Source organism: Loxodonta africana, chromosome X (assembly GCF_030014295.1).
Source record: "Loxodonta africana isolate mLoxAfr1 chromosome X, mLoxAfr1.hap2, whole genome shotgun sequence".
In the NCBI taxonomy this organism is placed as follows: domain Eukaryota; kingdom Metazoa; phylum Chordata; class Mammalia; order Proboscidea; family Elephantidae; genus Loxodonta; species Loxodonta africana.
Genome location: NC_087369.1, coordinates 124,013,368 through 124,036,080, shown reverse-complemented (window position 1 = coordinate 124,036,080; position 22,713 = coordinate 124,013,368). Strand labels below are relative to the sequence as shown.

Here is a 22,713-nt window from a genome sequence, read left to right as displayed (position 1 = left end):
ATGTATATATGATTGATAACTCAAAGAGGAATGATTTTTGTTGTTGGATTTTGATTTTGTAGTACCCACCTAAAAGGGATTTTATGAGGAATAAATGAGAATATCCATGTGAGGTCAACACTGCATCTAAAATATAGAAAGCATGCAAAAAACTGAGAATCACAGAACATAAATCATTTGCCCAGAGTCACAGGGCTATAAAGTGGTGACATAGAGATTAAAAGGTCTCTGGCTCCAAAGACATAATAAAGTTTAGCAGTACCACTGCACATACACACGTGTGATAAAATTGTCATGAGAAAAGATCAGTTTTCAATGCCAGATCCAAGTTTTACCTCAGAGTTTTTAATCTATCTTTACGGACTAAACAGCCCTCTGTGTACTGTTTTGGGGGGTTGTTAACATTTGAGAAGAAGGTGAACAGAAAGGGTAGAATCTTCATCAGCATCAGTGCCTAGTATCATTCATCACTTCCCTAAAAAAAGAAGGCATGGAAGAAAGAAGACAGAGGAATGAGGAAGGAAAAAAAATTTTTAAGGGATGAGGTAAGAAGGAAAGAAACAAGAAAAGCATTTGGATCTTGGGCCATGGTCCCCTGCCTATTAAGGCCATTTACAGAGGTTGGCTTCATTTTCCCCCTAGAAACGAAAGAAAGACATACTCACTGGAGATTGGAGAGTTCAGCAAATCAGAAACACGGGAGGACAAAATCCCATAATTCCAGGGACCAAATAGCCAATCCTTTGCTAGGATTTGGCGACATCTAGTGGCCGACTTGAGAGGTATAAACCTCATCCAGAGAACTTTCTGGAAAATTAATTGTGTGTGTACTCGCTTGAAGGGCACTGTGCTTGGTGGTCAGGACAAAAAGGTAAGAGTTCCTCAGCCGCCACAGAAATTTACGGTCCTTCATGAAGGGAGAGGCAGTCGTATATTGATTATCTCAGCAGAAAATTATATTTGTACTAGGGGAATTGCGTGCAACTTTGGGGACGAGCGGGGCTAGGGGGCGGGCAGGGAGAAAGGGGTGGGAATGGGAGAGAGGGGCAGGGAGCAGGGAGCTGTCCTGAGAAGGGGGGAAAAGGGACGGGGGACACAATGGAGAGGGGGAAAGGGCGCGAAGGGGGGGAAGGGAGAGAAGAGTCGAGGGATGGGCGGGAGGCGGGGGAAGGTAGGGGGAAGGGCGGGCGGGGATGGGAGGAGGATATTGGGGAATATGAAAGGAGCTGCCCCTTGGAGTTGCTAATAGAGGAACCGGGAGGGTTTGGCTCTTGTGCAATGGGGAGATGTGATTTAGAGCAGGATTTTGGCACCGAGCAAAACGTGGAAGGGTCTAAAATTGAGTCAATAGGAGAAACCAAAATACTTCATATAACAGAGGCCCTTTGTTATTATCCGCTTGACTTAGTTATTTTCCTTTTTTTAGAACAATTTTCAAACATACAAAAGTAGAGAACAATTGCTATAATAAACACCCACACACTTATTACCTAAATTTAACATAGTGCAGCTCACCTATAGGTAAACACACACACACACTCACACCAACCCCACTCAGGGACACACACCGTGCCCCAAAGCTAAGGGCGCAGGCTGGCGCACACCCCCAGGCCACGCGAGCTCGCCTGCGCGCGCGCGCACACACACAGGCCCCAACGACACGCGCCCGAGCCACCCGCCGCCTCCACTCACACGCATATTAAAAACACCCCCGCCTCCCCTCCCCGAGTTGCGCAAAAGGTTGGGGGGCGTGGCCCCAGGTTTGACCTCGCGCTTCCCCACCGGCGGGAACCTTAGCTCATTTCCGCCGTCCCGTTTCCGCAGGCCACGTAGACACTTCCTTTCCCAGTGTGGCGGGGGGGACCCATAATGCCTCTCTAAAGAAAAAAAAAAAACCTTCTGGTCAAGGGAACTCTGGGTCGTGAAAATAGGCCACGTGAACACTGTGCTCTATAGACTTATGACCCAAAGGCTGTCGCGCTTTTGGAGGGTGGGCTAAGAACCTAAGAGGGCGAATGTGATTGGCTGCAGCTCACAGTAAAGAAGGAAGGTGATTGGTTTGCTCCGAGCCTTAACCGTGAAGAAGCAGGTTACTAGCACCCGCCTTTACTGCGGCTAAGTGTCACTGCTTACGTGGTAGTCCTCGTCCAATCATTTGGTTATAGAACATTCTAAAACTTAGACAAGACGAATGTGATTGGCTGAAGGGCATAAGCCCGCCTTTAGGATGACGTGTCTGCCTATGGATATCAGTTGCCAGAGAAACCTGGCTTTACTATGGCGGTTGGAGGAACGGCAGTGATCACACGTCGGCTGTTGGGAAGAGCTGGATTCTCGTTTCAGGTTTCGGGGTGGGGGTGGGGAGGAAGGGTTGGTGATTTCCCTTTATCATGTGTATGTATAAGGTATATATATACACATATACAGACAGAATCAGCTAGTGGCTTTACAATCGGTCAGAGCTGGTTCAAATTCCTGCTCGCCAACGCCCAGCTCGGGCAAGGCTCCGATTCTTTCTGTGTCTCGGTTTCCATGTTTGTAAAATGGTGATAATAATAGTATCTACCTCAGAGACGTGTACGAGGGTTAAGTATGATAGTGCGTATAAGGCGCTCAATACGAAGCCTGGCTCTTGTAGATATTATTATTACTATGGAGATAAAGCCTCACATAACAGAATGAGAAAATATGTATTATGTAAATTCGCTCATTATAGTGCCTTCCCTGCCCATCAACTTCCCTCGAAGAAATTGGAGATGTAAGAGGCGTAATTGTTATCGATGAAACAATACGCCGAGATTTGCTTCGGAATAGGATTGAAATTTTCCAAATTGAAAAGTAAAAAAAAAAAAAAAAAAAAGATTGAAAACGAGAGCGAGCTGGAGATGAACCACATGCGATGAGTAGGCCTTGTTTGGTTTCTGATTTGAACACAACTGTAAAACGTTGTTTAAGATACATAGGGAAAATTTGATCACCGACTCGATGTTTTATGGCTTTTAAGAAATTTATATCATTTTTTAGGCGTTATAATGATACTGTGGTTATGGTTTTAAATTTTCTACCTTGTAGCGATATCGACTAAAATATTCACAGATTAAATAATATAATGTCTGGGATTGGCTTCGAAATACGTTGACGACTAGGATTTGCTTCAAAATAATTTCTGCGAAGGGGAGAGCGGAGAGGGCTGTAGATAAAACAAAATTGGCCTGAAGTTAAAAATCGTTTAAGCTGACTGTTATTACTCTGTCTATCTTAGTGTATGTTTGAAATGTTCCATAATGAAATATAAAAAATCAGCTATTTGGTGCTTAAAAAATTGGAGGGGGGGCAGTGGGTGGGGTTATAGATGAAACAAGATGGCCTTCAGTTGGTAATTGAAGCTGGGTGATAGATTCGTATGGGTTGGTGATACTATTCTATCTAAATTTTTGTCCATTTGATTTTTTTTCCTTCATAAAATTGTTTTTAAATATTAGTTTGTTAAAAAAATAGGTTAAATGTACATGATTTGAAAATATAACCACAAGAAAGAAAAAAATATTTGTGCATATTTATCAGCTTTGGTGTTCTTTGTGTGTGATAAAATGCATTGATTGATGGAAAAGAAAACCGTGGTCTGATATCTTTTTATTTTATGTCCTTTCCTGTCCCCTTCTTTGACCTTCTAGGTCATCATCAGAAAAGCTAAGTTAGTTGCACAGTAAGGATCAGAAGATCTGATCCTGATTACAGAACCATCCCTCATTACAGAATCTTGGGTAAGTGCTTCCCTTCTCCTGGCCTCAGTCCTCAAACAAGATAATACCACATAGTCTTGCTAAATGTCCAGGAATGTTTAGAACATTAATAAGCCCTTATCTGGGAAAGGGAAGGATGGAGCTAAACCCTTTGGTGCTTCCAGAGTAGAAAATGGATATAGAGGCCTAAACAAGAGAGGGCTTATATAATCTTGCATCCCTTGATGAAAGATTTTACAAATGATGCCTTATAGTTAGTTCCACAGATCCATATGTTTGTTTGGTTGGTTTTTTTCCTACTTTGGGGTATCCTATAGGCAGCATAGTTTAGTGGTTAAGAGCAAATACTGTCTTCCTAAATTTAAATCCTGGTTCTGCCACTTACTCTGTGATCCTGGGCGAGATATTTACTCACTTTGTACCTACGTTTCCTCGTATGTAAAATAGAAGTAATAGTACCAACTTCATAGGATTGTTGTAAGAATTAAATGTAAAGTACCAGGATGGCGCCTGGCACATGTAGGTACTTTAATAATGATTAGTCCTTCTGATACATCCTGTTTTACACACACACTTACACATGCTTCTAAATGCAGTAGATACCTCTCTTTGGAATTGCAAAAAAAAAAATTAATAATGTTGGTTTCTCTCCTGATTTTTTAGAAGCAGCGTTACCACTAGAACTGAATTCTGAAATTTTGACTTCTGGCTTGTCCTAACAGTCTAGAAAGGTTTTAAATGTATTGATCACACATATTTATCAGGGTATTCCCAGGAGCTATGACTTTAACATAAGTGGCAACTAGCAAATCACACCATATTCAGTTCGCTGATAGCTTTTATATCATTCCTCCTTTGTCCTCGGTCTAGAAAAAAAAAATAACAAACGGTTACACATGAAGGAGATGTTCCAAGATCCTGAAGAGAGGATTGATATAAATGAAACTGACTTGGTATATGTGCATTTGAAGGTTTAGTCCATCAAACAAGGAGGTGCTATTCACACTCATTTGTGGCACACGCATACACAAAGGTGTTAGCATTTGGAGTCTGCATTCCTGAATGGTTCATCCCGTGCTTGAGGAGATGAAGGAAGGTTTGGAGGCTCTTGACAGCTTCATTTTCTCATGGAGTCACTGTATTTTGCTTATTTTTCTCCGTTCCAAAAGCTAGGTTTCAGAGGAGGGCACTGCCCTGGTGGAAGAGATGTACTAGATGAGTAGACAGATAAACCCTCTACATGAGGCCATTTGGAGAATGATTAAAGGCTAAAGGGAGCAGGGTGTACTGTGGGGCCAATAGGAGGTCACAGAAGGTATCAGTCAGGGTGGCCTGAAATGGAGAAAGCCTTGAGGAAGAAATGGATCTTGACTTGAGCCTCTGAGGTTGGGCAGAACCTAGAAGGAGGGAGGGAAACCGGTCTGAATGGTGCTCCTACAGAGTACACAATAAGCAAGAATAACTAACTGAATAGTTTAGCACTATGTAAGATCCATGGATAAGAATAGCTCGGATTATTATCATGAATTTAAACTATGTGTATTTTTAATTTAATTTTTAATCAATATGTGAATACATTCTCCTTATAAATTTAAATCTAACAGTAGGCTTAGGTTTTCTTTTTAGCCACCCTCAATTTTCTTACCCTCCCCAGAGGTAACCGTTAACCAGTTTGGTTTGTTTCCTTCTAGATCCCTAAAATGTGTACCTCTTTTAAAGATGTTTATGTATGTATATAAAATACTGTTTTGTGTTTTTCTTTTTACTCAAATATGGTGTCCCACCATAAGTATTGTTTTACAACTAGCTATCTTTGTTCAGTTTCCCTTGGATCTCTTCATGTCCATTCACACAGTTCTATTCGATTCCTTTCACAGTGGCATTCCTTTAACTAGCATGATATTGCATATCATGGATATACCACTTTTTATTTTGCCAGAGTGGAGATTGACAGTGGTGTTTTGCTACTTCAAATAATTCTGCATCAAACATCCTTACATAGTTTTCTTTGTACACATTTACAAGTGTTATTCTAGAACAGTATTTATGTAATTAACCAGTGTGATGCCAGTTTGAGAATAATCAGACATCATGGACAGAACAGATAGCCTAGAAATAGTGATGCCTTTGAGAATTGAGTAATCAAACATGGGGAAGAGAATACCACAAAAGACCCATATACCTCTGGGAATTTAATAAAGTAGCATTTCAAATTACTGGGGAAAGGGTAGACTCTTCAGTAACTGAGATGAGGAAAAGTTCATTGTGTGTTTGGAGAAAAGTTAATATCTTATGCAAAGATGAATTCTAGATGATTACAGATTTAAATGTAGGAGAAAAACTATAAAAATACTAGGAAATAGTATAGTCAGTGATGTCTTAGAAATTCTTAAAGTAAGACACCACAAACAAAAAGACAAATGGCAGCTTGGAAAAAATATTCCAAAACATAAGCTCAAAAAAACTTAATTAGTAGAAATTAATAAGCAGCAAATAACCCAGCAGAGAAGAAAAAAGAAATTGCCAACGAGCATATGAAAAGATGCTCTGTATCACAAAAATTCAAATTAAAATAAAATGCCTTGTTACCCATTAGATTGCCCAAAAAAAAAAGAGGTCCCCCCCCCCAAAAAAAAAAAAGATGTTTATCTACGGTTGTCGAGGAGGTTGGTGAAATGACTTGCGCTTTTGCTGGGAATACAAATTGAAACAGTTCTTTTTAATGTGCATTTGGCTTTATCTTATCAAAGTTGTAAATAAGTAAATCCTTTCACCAAACAGTTGCACTTCTGGGAACATAGTCTTCAGAAATACTTAGTCTCATGCTCTAATAAAGCTGTACTATTACAGCATTTTTTTTTTAAATAATGAAATATCGGAAACAACCTGAATGTTCATTAATATGGGACTGGTTAAACTAGGGAACATAAAAATTACAGAGTACAGTGTGGCTGTTGAAAAAGAATGAGGTAGGTACGTGCTAACGTGGAAAGATGTTCGTGATAACATGCTAAAGAGAAAAGCAAGGTGCAGAGCAGTGTGTACACACACTTGATTTTAAACGGGTATTTCTGTGTGTGAATATGCACATAAAAAAATTTGAAAGAATGAACACAGGTTTGTTCAGGGAATACATTGGGGTAGGGGAGGGAAGTGGTAAGGGGAGAATGCCCGCATCATTATGTACTTGGTATGTATAGGTATATAAAGGAAAAATTACACAATAAATGGTGCCACAAAATTTAATTACTTGGCAGAAGATAAGATTGTTAGCCAACGTATCACAATAAATTATAGGTGGGTTGAGGAATTAAACATAAATTCGAGAAAATACATTTTAATTTTTAGACTTAAAAATAATGGCAGGAAAAACTACCTGTCTGGCCATATAAGACTTGAGGGGAAAACTTAAGTTCAGACACTGTAAAAGAAAACACTTGGGGAGATATTTACCAAAATAGGACATAGTTCTTAATATATAAAGCTGTCAACCAAAACCAAACCCACTGCCTTCAAGTCGGTTCCAACTCATAGCGACCCTATAGGACAGAGTAGAACCGCCCCATAGAGTTTACAAGGAGCGCCTGGTGGATTTGAACTGCCAGCCTCTTGGTTAGCAGCCGTAGCACTTAACCACTACGCCACCAGGGCTTCCACGTAAAGCTATACAACCCAATCCCGTGCTGTCAATTCCGACTCATAGTGACCCTATAGGACAGAGTAGAACTGCCTCACAGAGTTTCCAAGGAGCGCCTGGCGGATTCGAACTGCTGACCCTACTTACATATAAAGCTATAATAAGTAGGTAAAATCACCAAGAACCAACTCCAGATTAATGGGCAAAGGACAAGAGCTGAAATATAAACGACAAAAATATACACAATTTTAAAATGTTAAAACTTCCCTAATAAGTACAACTAAAACAACCCCTTTTTCCTCATCAAGTTCACAAATATTTTCATGAGGCTACCCAGTGCTGGCCAGGGTATGAGGTATGATAAGGACATTCTTACACTGTTTCAGAGGTGATTTGGTGACATATTAAGGACCTTAAAAGTGTTAGACCTCTTGACCCTTTAAATCCACTTCCAAGAATCTTGCAAAGGAATAATATGAAATGAGGGCAAAAAATGTAAAAAGAAAAGGGAAGTCTAAGATTTACTATTTTATGAGCTTACCTCTGTTTAAGTGCGTATTTACACTGAGATTAAAGGTAGGAAACTAAAATAAACATTCCAAATAATGTTTTCTCGATTTATGGCCTAACAGAACTGTGCGAAAGAAGTGGAAAAATGTTTGGTGGCTGTTCCCAGTTTTTGCCCCTATTTTCTCCATGTGCCAAATCACCTCCCTTCTTTGATTCAATAGTTGTTAACCCCTGTATATACCCAGGAGCCCTGGTGGTGCAGTGGTTAAGAATTCAGGGGCTAACCAAAAGGTGGGCAGTTCAAATCCACTAGCCACTCCTTGGAAACCCTATGAGGCAGTTTTACTTTGGCATATAGGGTCACTATGCATCTGAATCGACTTGATAGCATCGAGGTTGGTTTTATTTATTTATAAAGCAAAGACTTTGCCGTTGAGTGGATTCTGACTTATAGTGACCCTACAGGTCAGAGTAGAACTGCCCCCTTAGAGTTTCCAAGGAGTGCCTGGTGGATTTGAACTGTGGGCCTTTTGGTTAGCAGCCATAGCACCTAACCACTACGCGACCAGGGTTTCCACATAACATATATAAAAACCAAACCCATTTCCGTCGAGTCAGTTCTGACTCATAGTGACCCTATAGGAGAGTAGAACTGCCTCCATAGAGTTTCTGAGGAGCACTAGAACATGAAACACATAAAATAAGCTCTATAGGATTCTGATGTCACCTTCAAATAGTATTGGAGATGGGAGAGCAACATGAGTTCTAGAGTAAGGGAAGATTTAAAGACAGATGGGACCTGACATGGGATTTAAATGAGAGAATTGGAGCAAAGAGTGGGTATACCAAAGTGAGTAAACAATGTAATAACTACCTGAAAACTCAAGATTGAAACTGGTAGATTCAAAGTTTAAAGTAGCTCAGAAAAAGCAATATTTAAAGCTGACTTCATACCAACTGTTATATAAAAAAAAAATGTGTCCAGAACATCTGTCACCAATCCATGGAGCAATTGAAGCTTCTGGGAAGGGAGGTGTGCAGTCTAGTGACAGTAGTGAAGCTGTCCAAAAACTTGTATTTCAAGTAAAAAACCCAGTGCCATTGAGTCGATTCCGACTAATAGCGACCCTATAGGACAGAGTAGAACTGCTCCATAGAGTTTTCAAGGAGCATATTTCAAGTAGGAGCCAGAAATCTAAAGGATGGATCTTCCCTTTTGATGTCTGGCCCTTGGCTCTCAGGTAACTGTGGGTGGGTGCTTAATGTGCAGGACACTCAGAAAATGAACATTACTGAGACAGTTCTTTAGAAGGGCTATTTTCCTGCCTTTATTCATTCTGGACACACAAACCTTAACCAATGATGCAGGTATTTTTATAAAACAATGTTAGAAGTTTCATTCAACTTGAGATTTCTTATGAACGATAGGAAAATTTGTGGAGAATGATTGAACTCATTCTCTATAAAAAGAGCCAGGTAAAATTCTTCTGTAGTTATACTATGTATGAATATATGCAGTCAATAGCAGGAATAAATAGGTTGACCTGTCAATCGAAATGTTATTGCCCAGTGTGGCTTCCGAAATAGTTCTTGTCCAGCCTGGCAGTACTATTAGGTTTTTTACTCAGTCTATTCTGCACAGGGTCATCTTGCTTTCCTTAGTTGGTATTTACTGTCTTGCTCTATGAAATCTGTGCACCATACTAGCCCCCAAATGGACTTTATAAATTGTATTCATATTACTTGACTAAATTCTCTGATCTCAGATACTTATCCCTTCTGTCCTGGTGTCAATGAATTATTTTAAAAAATTATTTCGTAAGCATGATAGCTTAAATATGATATCTTGATACTGCCTACTTTCACAACACTGTCTGGTCCTTCACAGATAATAGGAAATAATGCAGATAGGCCAACAGTAATGCAAGGCTCTTAGCAAGGATATACCTGTATGCCCCTGACAGCCAGGTTTCTGATTCTCACAGTCTCCATCTTCACAGATTTTGATGCTGAAGATGGGCTTTGCCCTTTTGTTCCTGCTCAGAGATTTGTGCCCTTTTCAGTTAAAGGATAGTGTTTTCTTGATGAGAGTACCCACACCCCAGCCTCTCTTCCCAATAACTGGCGTTCCTGATTCAGGGCTCTAGTCTTCAAATATTTATCTTTTATTCCCCTTCTCCCCACCCCCCAGGACTTTCCTGATACCTGGCCACATAGTCTTAAGGGGTAGAGATTGACTGAAGAGCTTTTTTTGTGGTTGAAAGCTACAGTTACCAGAGAAACCCAGTTTAAGATTGGCCTGTTGGCCTTTCCTTTTTGCTCCCTTTCTGAGAGGAGGTTGTTAGTTGGCATTTAGTTCCAACTCATGGTGACCCCATGTGTGCAGAGTAGTACTGCTTCGAGGGTTTTCAAGGCTGTGACCTTTCAGAAGCAGATTGCCAAGCCTGTCTTCCAAGGTGCCTCCGGTTGGGTTTGAACCACCAACCTTTTGGCTAGCTGAGCACTTAATCTTTGTGCCACCCAAGTACTCCTTCCAAAAGGTAACCCCTGTCATCATCATCTGGTACTTGTCTAGTTATTTTTCTGTGCATTTGTACACACTAGTTTAAAACACAGACTGGATTACATGTTCATAAGAACAGGTTGCTTCTTTTGTCTGAGGCCAATCCTTATTTCTCCACCTGTGTTATGTATCCCAAAAGGAGCCCTGGTGGTACAGTGGTTAAGCACTTGGCTGCCAGCCAAAAGGTCGGTTCGAACCCACCAGCCGCTCCTCAGGAGAAAGATGTGACAGTCTGCGTCCATAAAGATTACAGCCTTGGAAACCCAATGGGGCAGTTCTACTCTGTCCTACAGGGTCACTGTGAGTCAGAATTGACTTGACAGCAGTGAGTTTGGGTTTGTTTGGCTATGTATTGCATATTTTTCCATGTCGGTACACAAATCTCTGCTAATTCGTTTTAATGGCTGCACATTCTTCCATAATGGATATATATGATAATTTGTATTACCATTTTCCTATTGAAGAATGTTGAGGTATTTCCAATTCTCAGCAGCATAAACACCACTGCAGTGAACATCTTTGTGTACCTGTTCACATGTGGAGGTATTCCTACAAAGACCTGTGCTAGCTGTTCAGCCATATCACATTAAGTCTTAGAACAGTCTGTGAAGGGTAGGGATAATTAACCACATTCTGTAGATAAGAACACCAGGGGTTCGAACCAGTTTGGAACCCTGCTGAGAATTTGCATTTCCACCCCAGATACACTGAATCCGAAGCTGCGTTTTAACAAGATCCACGGGTGATTCTTGGGTATAATAAATTTGAGAACCACTGCTATACTAGTGGTTCTCAAAATTTGTCCCTAACCAGCAGCGTTAGCATCACCTGGGAACTTGGTAGAAAGGCAAATTTTCAGCAGTGTTTTCATCCTGAATGAGCTGGTTTGAAGCCCTGGAGAAAACAGGCTAAGTGAGCTTACATGTATGCCCAAGGTCTCACAACTTAAAAATGGTGGAGCCTAATTGAAGTACAGCTCTGTGTGACACCAGAACTCATGTATTTTATCTAATACCTCACTTGTTTATCAAATTATATATTATTTATATGTAAGTATATAAAATCCTATATTATTATTTTCTATATTATTTCATGAAAGTTAATCTTAATTGTAGATACCCACCTCATCCTTCCAGACCATCCCTGAAGATCTATAAGATTCCATCTGAGAAAGCACTAGGAGTTCTTGGAAAGGGAAGAAGGAAGAAGATTATGTAAGTCAGAGGAATTTTTTCATCTGTCAGATCATAAGAATATTAGGACAGTATTTTCCTATCCCTGTCTTTCTAGCCCTTATTGCTGCACATTACACTGTAGATTATCCCTTTCCCTTCATGAAACTCTCAACTTCTTTGGCTCCCAAAATGCCATTCTAATTCTCCTATGCCTGTTCTGATCATTTTTTGTCTCTTCGCTCATCCCTTAAATATCAGTCTTCCCTAGGTTTTCCAGAACTCCATACTTGGCTGATGTTTTTTTTTTTCTCTCTCTATCCTCTCTGTATTATTAACTCATAGTTTCCACTACCAACAATATAGTGATTACTCTCAGATGTCCATTTCTGCCTCTGACCTCTCACCTGAGCCTTAAAGTCATGTGTAGAACTACACATCTCACAGTACATCCAATGTAGATCATCTTCTTTACCCTCTAATCCATCTTCTTCTCCTACATGCAGTTTTCATTTGTTGGTAATACTAAGGTCCTAGTCACCCATCTTTAAAACCTGGGAATCATCATTGACTTCTCCCTCACCAATTTATCCCCTCCTCCAACAAGCTATCACTGATGGTGGTGTCATGTACCATCTCTTGTTTGCTCCCATAATACTCTGCACTTACAACTGTCATTGTTCTAACCTTGTTTTATAATTGTCACTGTAGACATTTGAATCCCCAGCACCTAGCACAGTACCTGGCCTGAAGCAGATGACTGACTGGATTAATGAATGGCTGAATTACCTGTTATATTATTTTATTGCTGGTTCTAAGCTAACACTTAAAAAAATCAGTGCTGTTACTAATTTATTAGTTACCCAGGCTTGAAATTTCAGAGCCACCTTTGACTCCTGCCTCTCCAGTTACCAAGTTCCATATTCTTCGGTTTCTTTTGACTGTCTCATCACCCTAGTTCAGGCCTTTATCAGCACCTACTTGCACTTAAACAAGAGCCTTTACTGTTGCCTATTTTGCCTCCCGTCAACTAAATTCATTTTCCTTATTTCTTTCATCTGTTCAAAAGTCTCAACCCTACTTGCCTTTTATAGTTTCTCATTTTATTCTTTCTCTGAAATTATGTTCCTGTCGTTAAGGGGACATCAAAAATTAATTTATGGGCAGGTCTGATGAGTGTTTGGGTGGGATAAGGGTAACAGGTGACCATGAGGATGGGGTGGGGGGTAGAAAAGTCAGTTACAAATGGTCTTATACAAATCCAGATTCCAAGAGTGTGCGTTGTGCTTTAATGCGCCTTGTTGAAGCTGAGTGTGTTAAAGGTTGCGGTAGAAAACGACCAAGTAAAATACTTTATGTATTACAGTGGTTGGAATAAAAACAGGGTTGAATGAGTTCCAGAAAGCAGGGTTCTCAAACTCGTGGACAACAATCTGCAGAAGAAGACAACTTCAAAAAGCCAACTAGAAGCAACATGCAGAGAAGTAAGATGAGAGGGGCCTCCTCAGGAAAGAAGACAGCTGGTCCTCAGCAGAAGAATCTGGAGCCAGCTCTCCCAGGCAGATGGGGGGGTCGATCTGCAGAGAACCCCCCTTCAGGATCCGTGAGGAAGACAAGAAAGAACAAACAGAAGACTCCCGGAAACGGAGATGGTGGCAGTACCAGTGAAGCCCCTCAGCCACCTCGGAAGAAAAGGGCCCGGGCGGATCCTACTGTTGAAAGCGAGGAGGCATTTAAGAATAGAGTGGAGGTGAAGGTGAAGATTCCTGAAGAGTTAAAACCATGGCTTGTTGAGGACTGGGACTTGGTTACCAGGCAGAAGCAGCTGTTTCAGCTCCCAGCTAAGAAAAATGTAGATGCCATCCTGGAAGAGTACGCAAATTGCAAGAGATCTCAAGGAAACGTCGACAATAAGGAATACGCAGTTAACGAAGTTGTGGCAGGAATAAAAGAGTATTTCAATGTGATGTTGGGCACTCAGCTGCTCTACAAATTTGAGAGGCCCCAGTATGCTGAGATCCTGATGGCTCACCCTGATGCGCCCATGTCCCAGGTTTATGGAGCGCCACACCTACTGAGATTATTTGTAAGAATCGGAGCAATGTTGGCCTATACGCCCCTTGATGAGAAGAGCCTTGCATTATTGTTGGGCTATTTGCATGATTTCCTAAAATACCTGGCAAAGAATTCTGCAGCCCTGTTTACTGCCAGTGATTACAAAGTGGCTTCAGCTGAGTACCATCGCAAAGCCCTGTGAGGGTCTACTGACCACTCACTATTAATGTCTGGATATCTGTAAACACTTTTCTTTTTCTTCTTAGTCTTTTTCTTGTATAATTGATGTTCTCTTAAAATTGTTAATGTATCACAGGGCCGCTCTTTAAGTTTGTTTTCTGTTTGTTTCAAACAGAAAATAAAAGGAGCACAAGCTCCTTTTCTCATTTCAAAGTTGCTACCAGTGTACGCAGTAATTAGACAAAGAAGAAACATTCAGTAGAACATTTTATTGCCTAGTTGAGAACATTGCTTGAATGCTGGTGGTTCTATCCCTTTGACACTACACAATTTTCTAATACGTGTTAATGCTACGTGACAAAATGCCCTGATTCCTAGTGCCAAAGGTTCAACTTAATGTATATACCTGAAAGCCCATGCATTTGTGCTCTTTTTCTTTTTTTATGGTGCTTGAAGTAAAACAGCCCATCCTCTGCAAGTCATCTATGTTGTTCCTTAGGCATTCATTCTATCTGCTCAGATGGTTGAAGGATGGTGATTTGTTTCATGGTTTTTGTATTTGACTCTGATGCACATTCTAACACGGTAGAGGCAATGCATTATTGTGTAGCCGCGGTTTTCTGAAAAGTTGATATTTTAGGAATCGTATTTCAGATCTTAAATAAAATTTGTTTCTAAATTTCAAAGCAAATCATTTGCAGTGTGCCTTTAATGTTACTGAGGTTGATAAAGTCAGCAGGAAGATCTAGGGGAGAATCACAGCAGAGAGCTCTGACTCCAAGTCAAAGAATTTTTCCCTTTTGGGTGTGGTAGCCAAGGCTGTGCCCTGCCAGGCCAGTTCCCCTCCACTCCCCTCTCAGTGTGGCTACTCAGGGTGGGATTGCTTTCTAGTACTGCTTGCAAGAGCCAAACTTGTCCCAGGTGCCCCTTTGCCCCTGTGAGTTTGGTTGGTGTAACGAGACATTTAATGGGTACTCTAACTGTCCCTTACACTTAGGCAGAGCTTTGCTTTTTCTCGCCAGAGGAAGCATGGGCAACCTTTGCTTTTTTTAATCCCCTGGACATAACATTGGGAATCCTAGGCTAGGGGACCCATGGAGGAGGATGGTGTTAGATGCCTATGCTTCTAAATCCCTCTTACGTGGAAATTTCCCAGTCAAACCAAGTTTTATTTTTGTGACAGCGTTTTTCACTTTTGTGAAAAGTATTCCGTGGTTATTGTAGAAATTTTGGAAAACAATAGCAAGAACGAATACGGAAAGAACTGGTACTCAAACTGTATGATTTAAGGAGAGTTTAATAAAGAATTTTTTTCCAAATTGTCAGCAGAGGGGAAGGGTTGTGTTGTTACTTACCCCTAAGCAAAGGAGAGTAGGAAGGGAGGAAAACGGGAGTGGGGCGAGGGGTGGGAATGGTTACAGCTCACAGAGGGTGGGGGGTAATATGCTTTACCTCACTCTTTTCTTCTCTCCGTATCTCCTGCCTGATGTTTCCCTTTGGCCAAACTGGAGGCCAGAGGTCAAGGAAGACATTTGATGGTGTCCATATTGGTAAGCGTCAGGGACACAGAACAGGAAGGAGAGTGGATGGGGGGCAGCGGACAGAGAGAAGATATCCAGCACACAAGTACCTGAAATAGCCAGTTATTACTTTTACCATATATTCTTAGAATTACTATGCATATGTGCATAGATTCGTAATAAAGACCACATAATATTTTTTAACAAACTTGGGATCAGATTACACATATGGTTCTCTAAGCATTTTTCTTCCCAAATTAATACAGGCAAGTCAAGCCTAATAAAACCAGTTTATTTTTAAATGACTTAATAAAAATAGAAAAATTCTGAAAAAGATTAAAGAGGAGTTGCCAGATAGTAAAATTTGTTATAAAAAGTTTATTATGGGCATCAAACTAGATCAGATGAACAGAATGGAAATAACCATATATGTATTTAATACTTACGTTAAACATAAGGAACATTTAAACTAATAGTGAAAGAATGGATTTGTCAAGAAATGGTGGTGGGGAAGATATTTGGAGAAAGAAGGTTTTTTACATTACACCTTATTCCAAAGTATACTCCAAAAGGATTGAAGATACACATTTCTTAAATGAATCCATAAAATTGGCTTGCCAAAAGTGAAGATTTTATAATCTTGGCTCAGGGATGACCTTCCTGAATAGGAGACTATTGGCAGAATACTGAAGGGAAAAGTTGAAAAGATTTGAATACGTCAATAGTTAACTTTATGATAGAACATGAAAAAAGTTATTAGGCAAGCAACACACAAAGAATACTCATATAAAAAGTAGTTAATGTTCTTAAAATGTAAAGCCTGTTTTGTTTTTGTAAAGTTTTTTTTATAATAAGGTATAAGAGACTAGGAAAATGAGCCATAGATACAAACAGGCTCATTTTAAAAAGAAATGCAAATTGTAAGTAAACATATAAAATAGGTTCATTTACCCTAGGCAGCAAATACCATAAAATTTAAATAATGAAACATTTATCACTGTTGCAGCCAGACTGGAAAAAGAATACTAGTATGTCTTCTGGCCCCTTGCAATGGGTGCTAGTAAATTATTCACCTGAACATGCTTTTAGATGTCAGTATATCAGACAGAGTAGGAGAACCCAACTTAGGGTCTAGGCCGGCTGCATTGTGATCCTAGTATACATCATGTGGTGACTAGACCCATCGTGGTGTCTCATTCCTCCTCCAATCCTGGCCTGCTCTGGTTGAGGGGCAGCCGGGGTGCTGGCCAGTGGCAGACAAAGGGACCAGTAGAAAGAAAGAAAAGGCCTTTGATAATTCCATACATCCTACCAATGACTACGTAATTATCACATATCTCGAACTCTAGTGCTGAGCACGTAGAAGTTGCTCAATAAATACGTACACAATGAATGCAGTCATTCTTGGACTTCATGTCTTAGTGCATACTTTATTTAGAGAGCTGAATTCCTGTTCTCAGATGACTTAAATGATTCAAGCTTTATATTGATGATTGATGGGTGACCAGTTCAGCAGGCTTTGGTAAATCTCTCACCCTTGTGTCCTCTGGGATCTAGGGCCTGACCAACAAGATGAGTTCTTAAGGACTCCTATTCATTTAGGGGACAGTTGTGACATGACACTCATGAAACACTCCAAAAGAAGTTTTGCTTCTTTGTCATTAAAACTTTGAATAAGAGGGCTTGGAAAATATACTTCACCTCTCTAAGTTCTGTTTCTTCATCACTTAAGGGAAATATGGCTACCTACCTCACAAGATTGCCATGGCAATTAAAGAGAGAACCAACATAAACATCACACATCTGGTCCCTAATGGGCACTCAGGGAATTGTTAGTTCCCTTCCCACTCTGCTTCTTCACTTCATTGAAAGACATGCCTTTGACATACTCTACCATAAACATGACAAAAAGGAAAGAGTACATGTGTGGTCTTCAGCACCATTTCTGTGATGTAGAATGAGTTATCTGATGGATAGAGTACAGGGAAAGGAACAATAATACACCATTTTAGTTTTTGGAGTTACCCACCCGATAGAGTTGAAGGTAGGGGGAAACAACCATGCCGCTTAACTATGTATTTTCCTGTCCTTTGGTTTTAGCTTCTAGGTGCCAAACATCAATAGCTATGGGACCTGCTAAGATCATTCCCTTTCTTCCAACTTCATCTATCAAAGCTGGTAAAAATAGCTAATATTATTTACTATGTGTCAGTATTCTAAGTGGTTTGTATAATATTTTACATAAACCTCACAACAACCCTAAGAGGAAGTAATGTGATTATTACCATTTTACAAAAGGGGCCCAGAGCCCAAGGACACACAGCTAAAATGGCCGACCTGGGATTTGAACCTAGTTAGTCACGCACTTAACTACAATACTATCCTATCTGAAAAAACAGTACAGGTATGCTAAACTTGAGATGCTATCTGGGAACGTACCCTGATCCTTTATTCAGTTCAGGTCCTCCTAGAGGTAGACACTAAGACAAGATTAGACATGCAGGAGATTTATTGGGGAAACACCTATGACAGATAAAGGGGGAGAGAGCAGGAGGAGATGGTGAGAGCCTTCAGACCATGATGTGCATCTGACACCCATGAAAGGAGAAATAAAGGAAGTATTGGGCAGGAAGAGCCCCAGATTGCAGAGCAATAATGAAAGTATGGACCAGGCCAGTGGGACTCCCTGAACAATAAAAGAGTTCCCCATCAGTCAGAAATGTTCCAGCTCTAGTGGCCCAGCTGTGCTCAGCCATATGTGGCAGTAGTCTGGGAAAAGTATGGCTTTAGCATAAATGTCAGGGTGGATTGGAAGCTTCTTTTGAGGAGATACTGAGCTATGTGACTTCATGGTCACCACAGACATGGTGACTCTTTCCTGGCAGTAATCCACATACTTTCTGCTGACTGGGGCCTAAGCATGTTACAAGGCCTCTGAGCTTCCACACTGCCTCTCTAGAAGGGCTCCCCCTCTTAAGCACTGTCTCCTAAGAGCCTGGGGATGCTGGTTAACAGAGGGCTCTCTCTCCAGGGCCCTAGACCCTCAATGCTTTCTGCTCTGGAGCTGGACAGCCAAGTTTGCTGCTTGGATATGTGATAACGATACCAGACTGAGCAGAGAGGTAGTGAGGGACTTCACCGGACTCTGAGAGAAGGGGCAGTCCCTTTTGTTCCAACCCCAAGTTACCGGTCAGACCCAGTTCAGACAACTGCTTGGTAAGGACTATCACAACCAGTGCTTCCAGTTAGGAAGCTTTGGAGCTTCATCTTCTCCCCTACAAAAAGTTCCCCGAAAGAGAAAGGGAGGAGGGAAAGGCTCCTACCTGTAGCAGGGACAGTCCTTCTCCAGGTATGTCTGCCCAGGGCAGCCTGGCCTAGGTGGGCTTGGTGCCTGCTGCAGGCTGGAGCAGAAACACCAAGGTCAGACACACCATGGAGAGGCTTATGGCTTCGGGGAGCACGTCCACATCCTGCCTAAGCCCCAGCAATCTTGAGTACCAGGGGGATGCATTCGTCCTGTTTTGTGTAAGGGCACAGTGAGCCCCCCGAACCTTATCTCACTCCAGCCAGACGTCCAGCCCCAAGAGCATCCATCAGGCTGAAGCAACCTTGAAGAATGGTTTGGAGACATGAAGAGACACATCACAGAGTGAAAATAATAAAAACAAAACAAAGTCAAGGGCACAGAGCTTGTTCTTTTGTGAGCTGATCGCAGAAACAGAACTCTGAATTTTTTTCTGATATGTTTTACTCATATTGGAAGGAGTGGATGAACACCATTTCACTGAATTCAAGAGATAAATCTTAATGTAGAATTATGTCCCTTGGTGCTGCTGGTGTGTGTGTGTGTGTGTATTCATTCTTGTATTGCTTCACAGATGCTTACATTTCTTTTATATTATACTTATCACTGTTTTTCTTTATGAATTTTTCTTTGTTTTATTTTAGTGCCTAAGAAAGGCATTCCCCCATTGAATTCTTATGAATATTTTCTTATGGCTTATTTTTCTCATAGTTTACATGTAATAAACTTAAGATCATATTGTGGAAATTAACTGTAGCAGGCATTATGAATACTAGTGTTCCCCAATACTGAGTTTTGTTCGCTTTCTGGACACACAGAAAACTACTTCCTAGCCCCTTTGCTGTTAGGTGAGGCCACATGACCAGTTTTAGCCATTGAGCTGAGAACAACGATTTATGTTATTTCTATAAAGTATAGAAGAGTAGGTGAGAGATCTCCAAGACTTTTCTTCCCCAGACACAGGACCAGTGATGTTCCAGGTTGTAGAGCCTGTCAGCCTGGGTCCCTGAGGGATTATGGGGAACAGAGCCTCCCACTCCTGACCTTCACCAACACGTTGGACGTATATTGTAAACTAGAAATAAACCTTTGATGTGTTAAGCCACCGAGGTTTTGGGATTGTAGTCCCTGGGTGGTGCAAATGGTTAAGCACTTGATTACTAGCTGTTATGGATTGAATTGTGTCCCCCCAAAAATGTGTATCAACTTGGCTAGGCCATGATTCCCAGTATTATGTGGTGGTTCACCATTTCATGATCTGATGTGATTATCCTATGTGCTGTAAATCTTAACCTCTATGATGTTAATGAGGCAGGATTAGAGGCAGTTATGTTGATGAAGCAAGACTCAGTCTACAGGATTAGGTTGTATCTTGAGTCAATCTCTTGAGATACAAAAGAGAGAACTGAAGTGGAGAAAAGGGAGACCTCATGCCATCAAAAAAGTGCTGGAAGCAGAGCACATCCTTTAGACCCAGGGTCCCCGAGCTGAGGAACTCCTAGACCAGGGGAAGATTGAGGACAAGGACCTTCCCCCAGAGCCAACAGAGAGAAAAAACCTTCCCCTGGAGCTGGCACCCTGGACTTCCAGCCCCCTAAACTGTGAGAGAATAAATTTCTGTTTGTTATAGCCATCCGCTTGTATAGCAGCACTAGATAACTGAGAATTTGGTACCAAGAGAGTGGGGTGCTGCTCTAACAGATACCTAAAATGTGGAAGCGATTTTGAAACTGAATGGGTAGAGGCTGGAAGAGTTTTAAGGTGCCTAACAGTAAAAGGGAAACCCTGGTGGCATAGTGGTTAAGTGCTACGGCTGCTAACCAAAAAGTTCAGCAGTTTGAATCCACCAGACGCTCCTTAGAAACTCTATAGGGCAGTTCTTCTCTGTCCTATAGGGTCGCTATGAGTCGGAATCAACTCAACGGCAACAGGTTTAGTTTGGTTTTGGTTTAAGAGTAAAAGCCTAGATTGCCTTGAAGAGACTGTTGGTGGAATTATGGATGTCAGACAATTCTGGTGAGGCTTAGAAGGAAATGAAGAGAGCTGTAACACCAGAGATGGCGCAGACGACAAGCAGCAGCAGCAGCAGCAGAGAAACAGCAGCAGTGGAACCAGGAGACCAGCGCGGGAGCCAACCCACAGAGCGAAAGAGCTGAGTGCCTCTGCGCAGGAAACTTCCTGGTAGAGTGGGGTGCCTCGGGGCACTTATCAGTGGAGCTAGGCTTGCCAACCCACGGAGCAAGAGAGCTGAGAGCCTTCCAGCAGAGGTTTACTGGCAGAGTAGGTTGCCTCCAGGCACTTAACAGTAGAGCTAAAAGGCTTTTTGAACATTTGCCCAAGCAGGGCAGATGCTGCACAGGTCCAAGAGGCCTGAGGGGCCAAGAGGCCAGGAAGCAGAAGCTGCTTCAGTCTCAAAGGGTGGGGCACAGCCTCCAAGTTTCAAAGAGTCAGATCTTCAACTCGGTTTGGGAGTGTGGGGCTGCCATTCACAGGGACTGCCAGTGGGATGGGCTTACCAAAGCTGAGGGGGCTGGGCTGCCATGCCCAAGGGACAGAAGAACTGGGCCTGTCGGGGCTGAGGGGGCAGGGTTGCCACTCAGACGGACTAGGAAAATGGGGCCACCCAAATTCAAGGGAGCACAGTTGCTCTCCCAGTGGGCCCGGAAGGTGGAGCTGAAGCCCACAGCCGAGAGGACTCCACCCAGAATCCAGAGAGTGTGGCCAACACCCAGAGTCTGGAGCACAGGACCATTGCCTAAATGGTCTCAGAGAACAGAAGATTATTTTCAGCCCTTAAGAACTAATATAACGTGTTCTGCTGACTTGGTGCCTGTTATCCCTTCTTTCCCTCCATTATCTCCCATTTGTAATGGAAATGTCTACCTTATGCCTGTTCCACCATTGTACTTTGGAACCAGATAACTTGTATTCTAGATTTCAGAAATGAACAGGAATTTTGCCCCAGGATGAAATTTGAACTTGGAGTTGATTTAAGACTTTTGGGATGATATGATAGTGTGAATGTGTTTTACATGTGGCAAGGACATGAATTTTGAGGGCTGAGGGCTGGAATGTTATTGATTGAATTGTGTTCCTCAAAAATGTTTATCAACTTGGCTAGGCCATGATTCCCAGTATTGTGTGGTTGTCCACCATTTTGTGATCTGATGTGATTATCCTGTGTGTTGTAAATCCTAACCTCTGTGATGTTAATGAGGCAAGATTAGAGGCAGTTATGTTAGTTTGGCAGGACTCAATCTACAAGTTTAGGTTGTATGTTGAGTCAATCTCTTGAGATATTAAAAAAGAGAACCAAGTGGAGAGGAAAGGGACCTCATACCATCAAGAAAGAGCACATCTTTTGGACCCAGGGTCCCTGTGCTGAGAAGCTTCTAGATGAGGGGAAGATTGATGACAAGGACCTTCCCCCTGAGCCAACAGAGAGAAAGCCGTCCCCTGGAGCTGGCACCCTGAATTCTGACTTCTAGTCTCCTACACTGTGAGAGAAAAAATTTCTCTTTGTTAAATCCACCCACTTGTGGTATTTCTATTATAGCAGCACTAGATAACTAAGACACTAGCCGAAAAGTTGGCAGTTTGAATCCACCCAGAGGCGCCTCAGAAGACAGGCCTGGTGATCTGCTTTCAAAAGGTCACGGCCTTGGAAACCATATGGAGTGGAATTCTACTCTGCACACCTGGGGTCACCGGAGTCAGAATCAACTCAAGCACAACCAACAACAACCCCAGCATAAGCTTAATATAGCCTGACACACACAGAAATGCTCCCCAAAGTTTAGAGTGAAATAGAGTCACCTGCATGTTGTGTGACAAAAATATATCAGGGGTCAGACGAGAAATAGGTTACTGATGTTGGAAAGAACTAAGTACTCCATTATCAGCTGATTGACAAATGCTTTTGTTTTTACATGTTTTTCTCTCTTTTTTTTTAACTTTGTAATAATATTTGTTACCCAGGTAATACATACTCCATTTGGAAAAATTGAAAACACAAGAAAAAAGGAAAAA

General features: G+C 41.5%; 1 protein-coding gene across 2 annotated transcripts; it reads left to right on the top strand.

The window, feature by feature from the left end:
* The first annotated feature begins 772 nt into the window (after positions 1–772).
* Positions 773–14,551, top strand: MORF4L2 (mortality factor 4 like 2). 2 transcript variants are annotated; one of them, XM_010594707.3, is made up of 4 exons: positions 773–871; positions 3,675–3,764; positions 11,569–11,667; positions 12,992–14,551. In XM_010594707.3, the coding sequence occupies exon 4, from the start codon at positions 13,016–13,018 to the stop codon at positions 13,880–13,882; it is 867 nt and encodes a 288-aa protein (XP_010593009.1). In that variant the 5' UTR covers positions 773–871; positions 3,675–3,764; positions 11,569–11,667; positions 12,992–13,015; the 3' UTR covers positions 13,883–14,551. The 2 variants fall into 2 exon arrangements, with proteins under 2 accessions (XP_010593009.1, XP_003414875.1); XM_003414827.4 differs by lacking the exon at positions 773–871 and adding an exon at positions 2,213–2,343.
* The last annotated feature ends 8,162 nt before the right edge of the window (positions 14,552–22,713 follow it).

Excerpts from the sequence above, each read along its gene's own strand:
- MORF4L2 (XM_010594707.3), top strand. The coding sequence starts at position 13,016 with ATGAGTTCCAGAAAGCAGGGTTCTCAAACTCGTGGACAACAATCTGCA.